Genomic DNA, 12297 nt, shown 5'->3' with positions numbered 1-12297 from the left:
TAAAGCTGTGATCTACAAGCCTAATCTGGTGTTTTCACTGCACTTGGCAAGAATTTGAGGTATTTCACTGTTTTGCTACTTTATGCAAGAAAAAGGAATGGAAACACAGCAAACAGTTGCATAGATTCTAAGATGGGAAGGAAACATGTAGTTGTACTATTTCAGTTAGACTTTGACATTTGAAATATACATGTATTTCCCTCCAAACTTGCTTATTTTTGACTGCAAGTTTAAAATGCATCAAATGAAAATTAGAAATGTTCTCCAAAATACTTCCTTTTGATTAAGAATGCTTGAGAAACTGAAATAAAGGGGAAAATAATCAGTAGCTAACTGATACGACATAATTTATGACAATGTATTTGTGTCAAAATGTCAGAACCATCCTCATCAGGTTTCCTCGCTAAATAAACAACTGTTTTTAGGAGGTTTATTCTTATAAAATACACATTGTATTGTTCTTACCATACATGCTGTACTCCAGATATCAGCAGGTGTACTGTAACCTGCTCCTATTAAAACCTCTATGGATCTATATTGTCTTGTCTGGATGTCTTCTGTGAAGTGTTTATGCTAAAATAGAAAGAACCACATTAATGGAAAAAATGAACAATAAAAAGGCCTGTTCTAAATAGCGAAGGCTAGATAGCTAAAATGATGTAGCTATACTTACCACCCAGCAGGCATTCCCCAGGTCAGCGATTTTAACCCTAATTTTATCTGCGTTTCTTGGGTCCAGTGGATTCACCAGTAAGTCAGCAGCACGAGTTTTTGCTAACACAAGCAAAATGCAGAATAGTTAGTATTTTGAACATTCTACTCATTATCTCTAAGCAGTTTTGCCTTGACACTTTATCCAGTTTTGTAATACATTGAAGACATCAAAATCATTTGCTGAATGTTACAAGAAATTAAAGCAACATAAATAAGATTTCTTACCTTACATTTCAAGTGCAAACTTTTTGCATTCTTTAACTGCCAAATGACTATTATTAGAATATCCAGAGGAGCTTCTAAGCAAAAACAGTACATATGTTTCCAAGAATAGATTCAGACAGAAAATGTTAAAATTCAAACTCGAAGAACTCCACATGAAAGATACGTTCCTGAAATAGTTTGGTTGAGAAAATAAATTCTGCACTTCCATTCTTGGCTAAGGTAAATAAAATTTGGCTGGATTTTTTTCCTTTTCTTTTTTTAAAATCTGTCCCAAGGGGAAAAAGACTCACCAAAACCTGGCTAATTTGAGAGCCTAGGAGACTGTCACCCATTCCACAGATAATTCAGTGTTGAATCAAAGTTCTCTGAAGGTTCTATCTGCATTGAGTATGAACCAGACTAAGAAGGCAGAACTTTAATCAAATTAATCCTGCAATCTTTAGAGGCTCTTAGGACACTGACAACCCTAACGTGACACTGGAGGACTGCTGCTTTTCTTTGTTTTGACATACCACCTGCTAGCTCCTGAACTGCATTGGAAAGAAAGCGGATTGACTTGAACGTGGAAGACAGACCCAGGTATCACAAATCACATAGCAGCAGAGGATTCATCTCAGTTTCCTTGTCCCAAAACTACTAGTGGTAAGGTAAGAAAGAGGTACTAGATCCAGAAAGCACCTGGGACTCCAATGGGGTCTGTTAAACTGGTGTAAGACTTGGAAGAGGAAAATACACCAGACATGGGACAAGGAGAAAAAATACAGGATGTCTAATGGTGAGTTAGGAGTGACTGAAATCAGATGAGGATCTTCAACTGCTGGGACAGCAAGACTGAATGGGCCATCAGGGCACTGAAATACTGGCCAACCAGAAAAGAAAGTGGCAGGATCCACCGGGGAGAGAAGGAAAGAAAAGACAGGACTAAACAGCAGAAGACAGAAGGAGCAGTGACCTCAACAAAACAGTCCTCTAAAAAAGCTGGAATGGAGTCCAAGACTCAAGTTTAAAAAAAGCACCAATATAGGTCATAAAAGTAAAATACACTGAGAGAATAAGGTTGCAATCCAGCACTTAAAAGACAGGAAGTAGTAAGCTTAATATCAAAGTCTTCCTTTACAAGCATGCTGCGTAGTACAGTCTACTTTTTTCTTAAACACAATCACATGCATTATTCAAGAAATAACAGGACCTTTCTCAGTTCAGTAGCCCTGGCAAAAAAAAAGATAGTGCTAGATAAATCTTTCAAAAATGTCTTGTTGAAGGTGAAGGACTGCAGTAAATGAAGAGGATTGAAGGGGGGAAAAAAAAGCCTCATCAGTAAGACATCTGAATATGATACTAGAAAACAGCTTTCTTCAACCTTCTTCTAATGGAGGGACCTGACAAGGTAATAGGCAAGTGCCTACACTTTTGTGTTTTTCTCAGGAACTCATGAAGTTTATGTCCTGTATTTTCCGAGAGATGAATATGAGACCTTGGATTCTGAATTTAACAAACACGGATCATTCACAACTGAAAGTGAAGTCAAAAGGAGCGTACTTTTTAGTAAGTACTCTCAAAAAAGCACCCAAAGGAGTTCAACCCAAGCACAAAATCAGTGAGCATTTCTGATTTTCACTTTTGTGTGTCCTAGTTCCGTAAAACTGAGAAATATCACCTCCTCTTCTCACAGTCTCAGCATGATAGTATACTTAGTAAACATTCAAATACTGGAATGAGGGGGAGAGTCATGAGGAAATTAATAGATCTATCTTAAGGGCATTTGGTCATGCAGTTCAAAACTTGAAAAAGATAAAAACTTAATAGCTGCTCATCCACTGAACACAAATTGGTCTGTGCACTGAATGAGGCAAGTATCCCAAAAAAATGAGACCATGTTACTTAATAATGTATAGCAATGCCTAGACAGAGAGGAACAAATAAAGTCTACTTCTACACAAGAAAAGGGCACTAAAGTTACAGTGAAAAAGTAGCACCATTTAAAAATATTTAATAACCCGCAACTCTTGTATCTTTCTTCTTTCTAAATATCTTAATCTTTTTTATTACTGTTTAACCCAACATCATTATTGATGCCATCAATATTAATAATGTTCAGCTTTTCCTCTTTCTGTGGAAGAAGTGAGCTATGGCTGAATTTACTATCTTTCTTCTTTCTTTGCACAAAAGGTCCGTTGGTTTGTTTCTCCAGCTATGGAGACAAGCTGCTCCCATGATGACAAAACCGGCTTTACTCTCTGGAGGCATGAGTATTTTACACCTCAGGAAAACAGCAGTAGAGGCTTTCTGCCTATATAATGCCAGCAGCACAAAGGAAGAGGCTACCAGGCATCTAGGAACCTCCTGTACATTGTTTCAGGGACTACAGAGTGTAAGGAGATGGACTGGAAGACTTATTTGCCTGGATCTTGACATTTTCCAGAAATACAGCTCTACTCAGTTGTATTCTAGTTCACATTTCTTGCCTACCCGCAGATTACCTTACCTGTCAGACTCTGTGATAAACTGTGTGAATTGCTCTTGAACCAAAAAATACACTCGACTATTTTTCAGTACATCTCTACTTAAATTTAGTAACTTCATCTGGGACAATGTTGATGCAGGCTTGGTGATCTCCCTAAGCTATCTCTTTTTCTTCTATCCGCTTACAGATCTAGTCTCTCAGTATTTTCTTTATTGAAGTTAAAACCCATATATTTATCATTTAGCCACTGGCACTATAAATAAAACCTATGTGTAATACCCTGGAGCTATTTAATTCAACAGCAAAAATCCAGCTCTTTGCAATGACACCAAGATTGCACCTTCCATGTCTTCAATACATAGGACTTACAAGTACAATTTTTGGATCTGAGCTGTTCTGGTGGCCAGAATTTAAATGTCCAAAACCACACTGAATACAGAAAAGCCGTAATGAGTTGAGGTTGGCAACATGCCTTACAGAGACAAAGACTTTGTCTTGTCGAGTTTTAATAAAAGGTTAAGAGAGGAACCGGTTGAAACAAAAAAGAACCATTAATGAATGAAAGCACAGCATATTACAGAATTTTTTAATATGACTGAGAAAAGATGTAACAAGAAGTAATAGCTAGATGCTGCAGCCAGACAAATCCAAACTTGCTACAATTCTTCTGACACAATTCTGAGTACTGACGAGTGGAACACACTTCAACCACACTAGATTTTTTATCATTTCATTTGTCCAAATCAAGAGCAGGCATCTTTTTGGAAAGTAGGTTTTAAACCAAACATAAAGGTTACTGGGCTTACTAGATGGTGTATTACTGGCTTGTTATAAAAGGAAGTCAGGTTACATGATCTCATGATCACCTTCTGCCCTTAAACTATGGGAATAATGCTTACTTGCCACTATAAACTTCCTTTTCTCTTTCCTGTGTAGACTGACCTGTCAATGCGAATATTTCATCTACAATAACTTATGTAATAACCTTAAAAACAAGTTCTACAGCAGGGGAAAAAAAAAACAAAAAAACCAAACACAGTTCTGCTTTCCTCTTAAAATTTAAGATGGTAGATTTGTTTGAATTTAGCAAGAATGTTTTTGCATTGTGTTCCAAGCTCCATCTATCAAACTCCCAGGTTTGAATGCAAGAAAAATAATCCAATTTACTTTAAGTAAGCTTAGCTAACTTATTGCCTTTAATGAGACTATTACAATTTTTTGCCTATTCCACTTATTTGCCTCTTTTTTTAATGTAATACACACTCATGCTACTAGAGAAAAGTCTTCCATCAACTCAAATCAAAAGTGTTTTTTGCCCCTTTCTATTTCTAAAAGCCATTCAAAACGAATACATTTGCTTTTCCTTGAAACCTGGTCCTAGGAGGTCAAAATTCACCAGAATGCTTTGGGACTAAACTAACTTCAAAGCCTCCTCTTCATTTCTAGATATCTGCTCTGCCTTTTTGCCAAAAGTCTTCTAAGATAAATACTAAATTTAAAATAATCATAATTGAGATTTTGCTTTCACATGATGTATGATTCAATGAGAAAAATGTTCAGTGTAGATGAAACCAAGAAGATTAAATCAGCCAGCAAGGAAAAAAGGGTTCCCAGTAGTGCACTGCAGCTGTACCCCAACCTTAGCTACAGTTAATCTGACCCCATATCCTACCTCCCTCCCCAAGTCTGGAGAGTGCATAGAAAAGAGAGCATTTGGGGGCAGTCTGCACAGATTTCTCTGACTGTAGAGACTGGCACATAGGCACCATCTTTTCAGTGGGCACTCTTCAGACTCAAGCACAAAGCAGGCCAGGACATTAGTAGTAGGTTTGGCACCAACCCAGAAACTAAAAACATTTAAAACACTTCACCTGTAGGTAGACAACAGTCAACATCACTGAGAAGTGCTAGACCTATTGTTCAATCAAAGTCAGGGAAATGGTGTGATAGAGTTCTTGTCTGTTATTGAAAGGTCCTTTTGTGTTACTGAAAGAAGTGTGTGACAGCCTACCCATAAGGCTTGGTACCGAATTTTCACCAAAAAAACCCGAAACAAATAAAAAGTAAAATCTGCATACACGTGTCACTGAACATAGATAAAACATATACATAAGGTTTAACCCCACTGCTCATTAAGACATCACCTACAGCTCCAAGAGAGTTCAAGCATGGTATATGCCACTAAGAGGAATACTTACTTTTTGGCAAATCCCCAGTGCTTGAAGCTGAAACTGTTCTGCTCCTGTCGTGAGATGGGCTGCTCTCCTCTCTTTCGGTTACAGTTGATCCTTCAGAAACAGCAGAACCACAAGCTACAGACTCTAGAGCCCCAGAGAACACCGAAGCTGAAAATTCAGAGAACTGTGACTCAGGAATTTTATGACGTCCGTTTGGCAATTCACCATTGAACTGTTCATAGGAGCTGCTATAAGAGTAATCACTTTTTGCATTTGGCTCATCAAGATTATACTCCTCTGGATTTGGACATTCTTCCTCTTCCTCGTCTTCATCTTCAATCTGTTGTTCCAATAGGAATGGACCGTTCACAATATGGCCATTTGTTTTGGGGGATTCTATCCACTTAGGGTCTGTAGGGTCAGTGTTGACAAGTTCCTGCTCAACATCATCATCTTTTTCAGTGTTTTCTTTCTCTGTGTCTTCTTTTTCATCCTGATCTTCTGCTTCACCTGAAAAATTTCAATGAGCAACACATTAGATCATACATCAATATACCACTTTGAAATAAGGCATTATAATTTTTAACTCTTCAGTAACTACCTGACTTCTGACATATCACAAAAGGAAACACTGAAATATGCAAAGACCTTAAAATCTAAATTAAAGGCAAAAGAAAGAACTAATAAGGTTGTTGGAAAAAATAAACAATGGGAAGTGGTTCAGGAGGGAACAATTCAGAAGAGAAGAATGTTATGAAGGGGGCATATATGAGGCCTTGAAAGCAAGCTTTACAAATCTATAATCCAATCTGTGTCAAACAGGGAGTCATCACAGAAGCAGGAAAATTCACAGTAAGAGCAGAACAATACTAAACCAAACCAAAAGACAGTCTCAGTAGTTACATTTTCATCTGAATTGAAGAAAGTTGACATGAAAACTGGGGAAGCCAGAATGGAGCTGGACCATAACAATTATGCTCCAAATCACCGCGACTCAACAAGAATTTTAACAAGACATCTTAAAAATTCTAGTGAAGAAGCTGCAACTATTATTACCTGATAGATCATTACAACAAACATTGTAACAAGAAAAGGGGAAAACATTAACTACATTGATGTTACAGAATACAAATTCAACTTATTTTTCTTCTATCTCACCAAGATACTCGGTTATGCCACTTAATGTGGTATGACAACTGACTGTTCTGTTGAATTTTCTATGTGCTTTTTTGTGGGATTTGATAGCTAGATTGCTATTGATGTTTTTCTTCACTTCTACAGTAGGTTTGCCTTTTCCTTTTTAGACTTTGTAGCTATGACTTGACCTACAGGAGAAAATGAAACTTAACGATCTAGGAGAGTTTGGAGATTTTGTTCATTGCACCAGATGCAATGCTGCAATTACTTTCCCCTCTGAAACTGTAAATTCAGGGTCAATAAAAGCAAGTAATACTAACCATCATCATTTCCAGGTTCTTCATCTACTACCTCTTCTATATCAGCTGTTTTTAGTTTCACCTCTGGGTGGTACTCATCTTCTTGTTCATTTGATGGTACAGCTGAAGTTACATTTTCTTCTATTTTTTTCCTTTCGGCTTCTCGCTCTAGTTCTTCTATTTCCTGCAGGCGTTTTTCTAACAGCTCAGCTTGTCTCTTCTGTTTTTTCTTCAGTTTTTTCTTTTTGTTTTTGGATATTTTTCCAACCTGAAATATTAATACAAACAAAAGAAACGAGGAAAAAAAAAAAAAAAACACACCTAAACAATTATTCTCAAGGCATCTCACACCAAATTCACTTGCAGCATGATTACTTTTTATTTGAAAATACTGGACGGCAATTAATACAGTAAATATGTTGCTTTTTCCATTTTACTTCAAATCAAGCATGATGTAGGGTTATCTGAAGCAAAAAAAGCTATCAAAATTTTACATAGTTATACATGTTTTTACATGGTTGTTTATTAGATACAAGAGCAAAATACATCTAAGATGCCATAGTAAAATTCCAATGATCCTATAATCCCAACTAGATGCAATAATCTTAAACTTCAATCTAGATTAACAGATGATTTTGTATGTGGAAGATAGTCTGCTATCATATCCAGTTATTTACATATAAATTTTATACATGATTTCTCTCTCTGTACAATGCACGTAATGACCAGCAAAAGTATGCTGAGGAAAATGATACGAGAAAACCAAAGAGATTGAAAACGGTAAAGAATTTTAAATAAGTCCTGTGTTGTTCAGCTATTTCTCTGTGAAAGGAAAGCATTTTTATTATTCACTTCTGGCCCAAAACATATGAATCACAAACAACAGATGGCCATTATGAAAAGTTTCACATTTTATATAACATAAGGACTAAAAAACTCAGGTACAATAACAAGGAAAAGAAAAATTAACACATCTGAGCTAGGACTGAAACACTTTATTATATTTTAAGTAAATTCTGACTTCTATTTTTACTATTTGATAAATGAGATCTGTCCAGTTTTGATTCATTGTTTCAATACCACAGTAAGAAATCCTCATATAATTCAAAAATAAAGTACAAGGTACAAAGGGAAATATTATTTTCTCAAAGGTTTATCTGTAAAGCCTGTTATCTTCAAAACAAGCTATGGGACAGTCAAAACAACAGTTAATTTGACAATCCTATTAATTTTCATCCATGTTGTACGCTCATTGAAATTATATACGTTTTATATACAAAGATGTAGAAAGCAGGTTTGACCTTAGATATTTCTAAACAGCTGTATTATCAGTGGTTATTTGCTATATGTATCTGGCAAAAAGATTTTTCAAACCTCATAAAAAACCCTCTCCTTTAAGGCCTTGATGATTAAGGTCTTGAAGTCCTTAAGTTATCTGCAATGCATATTTAGTGCATGCACCCTTTTTTGTCAGCATTTGAACAAAATGGATTATTCCTCGAGAGATGAAAATGGAAATGCTTAACTTTCTTTGACATAGCTATAGAATTATGAGTCTATGAGAGTTTCCATCAGAGAAATACTGTGCTTAAAACTGGTAAGGCCAAAGACCTTAGAAGAAAAGTGTTCTTTGAAAGATAAAAGCTTTATTCAAAGGAAACTTTTAAAAAGGATAGATACTACCAACAGTCTAATAGCTACTAATACCTACAGAAACACAAAAAATAAGATAGTTAATTTGAATTATATAACAATACTTACAGGCTTTTGTTGTGGAGCTGTACTCACTAAAAAGAAAAAAATAAAATTTTAAAGATATATTTTTACAAAAACAACTCTTTAAAAGCAGAAAGTAGTCGAAATAATGTAAAAATATTCTTAACTAAATATAAGGCACTGAATATTTTTTTTAGCCAGATTTTTTACACTTTACAAGTACCTGCTGCCTGAAATCATTTGATGTCTCCATTAGAGCATCTGGAATTGGAAGGAGCTAGCATCAATTTCTGTTCACTCTGTTGTGGTTGGTGGAGAGTTAATGAAAGTCAGAAAGGAAAGTCTGAATCAGTAAAGAGTGGACAGAAAACATTAAATGACTGCAGAGTTGTCACAGATTAAATGTCTGTAGTCAGCTGACTGAGCAGGTATAGATAGATTTTAAATAGTTCAGGAAATATCAACAAAGACTACTACTGTGTTGCACTCAACAGAAAAGTCAAATACTCATGTTTCCTTCGTTCTGAAACAAGGTAGTTTGATTGCTAGGATTAGAGGCATGAAGAAGTGCCTATGGCAAAAAGCACACCACCACAGAAAAAGCATCTCCAGCATGGACCTCTTCCTAAGCATCTCTCAGAAGGACACCATCAGTGAGTAGGTCTGATGAGATTACAATACTAACTGTGAAAATGCACAGAACAGCAATACAAGCCACACAACACCCCACACACCCCCAAATAATCAAAACTAACAGAAGGAACCAAATATGGGAGACAGAGGCAAAGTAGAAGTGAGAAAGAGGAACTGAACAGGGGAGGAGAACCTCTCACGAACTTCTTCAGACAGACAGGCATATGGCAATTAACAAATACAAAATAAAAAACGGAGACAGTTGAGACTTCAGAGTTCTTTTATAGGTTCAGCTCCTGCTGCTAAATTCAGGGAATAAACTGCTTGTATGCCCCTGAAAGGGCCAGGTTTTCAAAAAGATTCTTAAACTTGAGTACCATCACTGCTCTAAAAAGGGAAATTATGCAGAACCTATTGTTGAAATGCTGTAAAGAAAACATATCTTCAGCTCCTGTGTGGAAAGCCATAGATTTAATTACAATTTGCTAAGAACAAAGTGTGATAAGAACTCCATCAATATATTCCTTAAAGTAATATTTATTTTAATGTCAGGAAGCAATATGAAGCTGCATGAACAAAATCAAGTTACTTCCCACACAAATAACATACAGTCTTTAGCTATGTGATCACACATTATATAAAATTCAATACAATATATTCACAATTTATAAGATTTTGTATCTTAACATATGTAATACTGTGAAATATTTATGTATTTTAACCACAGCATTTGTTCCTGATATAGGAGGTATTTTTATTATACCTCAGAGATTTTAACCCATGATATATTTTCTGACAATATTACAAAGGTATTTAAGTATTATTATTTCTCCACTGCCTGTAGCTCATGTGCTCGATTGGCAAATAAATAGCAACCATGGTACTAAAGTTCACTAGAAAAGCCACACTTCCTCCTTGTTTGTCTTTACTGATTGCTGTGAACTTCTTTACCTTGGTTTCTCCTAGCTAAACATAATGCACAGTTCCTATCTAAACTCTTGGCAAGTTTAACATAAAACATTTAATATACAGTGCTAGGGAGAAGGGCTTATCACGAATTCAGTTAGGTACAATAAATTCCATTTTCAAGGGTGAAAACCTACGGCCTCTAAGACTTTTCACTGCATTCTGAGAATAAGTTATAACTGATGAGAAGGCAGATAATTTCACAAGGACACTGATGAACTTGTAATGGAACTAGACACATAATTTAGATAAGATTATTAATTATTGTCAATATTAGAGATGCAAGTCTCCAGTGCAGCTAAAACTCAGCCATTAAAGCTTGTGGGGTGGGAGAAGAGTAAGTTTACACCAATAAATCTTTTTCTCTATCTGGGGAGCCTGAAAACTTGAACGTGCAAAACTGAGAAGAAAGTATTTTCCTGAGTTTCCAGAGCATGAATAAGAATTAACTAGGTATGCATTTTTCACATGCAATTATTAAAAATGTTAATTTTCATTAAACAAAATATTATTAGCATTAATATACTGATGGAACTTTACTACATTGCATTTAAATATACTATTATACCTGCTGAGCCAGAGGGGGGAGGAGCACCAGCTTTCTGCCACTCGGTAGCTTCAGCAGCCATTCTACGAACATAGGCATCATCCACGCACATCAAAATGTTTTCTGGCTTTATATCCGTATGAATGATCTTGCACTTGCTGTGTAGATAATCTAGACCTTGAAGTACCTAATTACAAAAGGATTTTTTTAAAATTTATTTTCATTATCCAGACCAAGCTAAATGTATTTATCATTAGTACAGAGATGTTCAACCGACTGCCTGCAGTCCATATGTGGCCTGACAGGATAATTTATTTAGCTCATAAACCCAGTTATTGAGACTTTCATGAGTAAGACGCTGGCTGGATGAATTGTCTTGATGACAGCAACCTGCTCTCAGAATCCCATTTCCCAAGTGCTCTTTAGCTGATCTGCACATGTGTAAAAAAAACTTGATACATCTTCCTTTGAAAAAGGAATTTGGCTGCTCAGTCAGAAAGGCTGATCCTCACTAGTTCATTGTTTAAAAGATAGTTATTTGAAATAAAACACTGCAGTACTACATATTATAACTAGTCTGGTTTGTGAATAAACATCTTACAATTGATTATAAAAAAAGGCAAAAAGGGAAATGTGTTGTTGGGATGAAATGCTAACTATAGTTCTCCTCAGAATGCCAAAAGTAATTCACCTTTTAATGTGACCAAGACGTCACATAAGGATTTGTCTACCTGTATTTGTCACATGTATTTTTCCACTAGTCTTTCATACTCCCTGCAGGCTATATTCTGCTAGCTCATCTCAAACCTGCATATCCAAAGTCTTAAAAATGCATTCTGGGATGAAAATTAAAACGATTTTCACACAATGAAAAAAATTCTAAAATTCTGACTGGAACAGAAATACAATAGTTTGTGTGATTTTACAAGTATTTTAGGTAAGACCTAGGTATGATAAACTGTGGAAGTCAATTATTACAATTATTCAGTACAGAATAATGTAACAGCATAAACCAAGCTATTGCTATGATAATCTACATAAATATTGTAGAAAAATATCAGCAAGAAAGAAAAAAAAAGCAGAACTCTAGCTGACCCCACTTAAAAGACTTCTTTCGATTTTTAGATAATATTCTATGGAAGGAAACAGACCTCCAGACTCACGAGCTCCAGCTACAAGAACATCCTGCCATTCTAGGCATTTTATAAATACATTAGCAAGCTCCTTGCTCTCAGGATCCTTTCATAGAATCATAGAATAGAATCATAGAATCATTAAGGTTGGAAGAGACCTCTAAGATCATCAAGTCCAACCATCAACCCAACACCACCGTGCCCACTAAACCATGTCCCTAAGCGCCTCATCTACACGTCTTTTAAACACTTCCAGGGATGGTGACTCAACCACTTCCCTGGGCAG

General features: G+C 35.9%; 1 protein-coding gene across 1 annotated transcript in view; it reads right to left on the bottom strand.

The window, feature by feature from the left end:
- The window catches only part of SRPK2 (SRSF protein kinase 2), a 109794-nt gene that overhangs the window by 20237 nt on the left and 77260 nt on the right, over positions 1-12297 (bottom strand). The window contains exons 7-12 of the mRNA XM_009328328.1: positions 10900-11065; positions 8778-8803; positions 7038-7284; positions 5602-6090; positions 674-774; positions 466-573 (exon numbers count right to left, since the gene is read on the bottom strand). Of these exons, the coding sequence (XP_009326603.1) occupies positions 466-573; positions 674-774; positions 5602-6090; positions 7038-7284; positions 8778-8803; positions 10900-11065 (1137 nt within the window). The remainder of the gene's footprint in view (positions 1-465; positions 574-673; positions 775-5601; positions 6091-7037; positions 7285-8777; positions 8804-10899; positions 11066-12297) is intronic.

This window comes from Pygoscelis adeliae, unplaced genomic scaffold (assembly GCF_000699105.1).
Source record: "Pygoscelis adeliae isolate BGI_AS28 unplaced genomic scaffold, ASM69910v1 Scaffold267, whole genome shotgun sequence".
NCBI classification, from domain to species: domain Eukaryota; kingdom Metazoa; phylum Chordata; class Aves; order Sphenisciformes; family Spheniscidae; genus Pygoscelis; species Pygoscelis adeliae.
The sequence above is the reverse complement of the archived record's forward strand: the minus strand, read 5'-3'. Positions and strand labels throughout refer to the sequence as shown.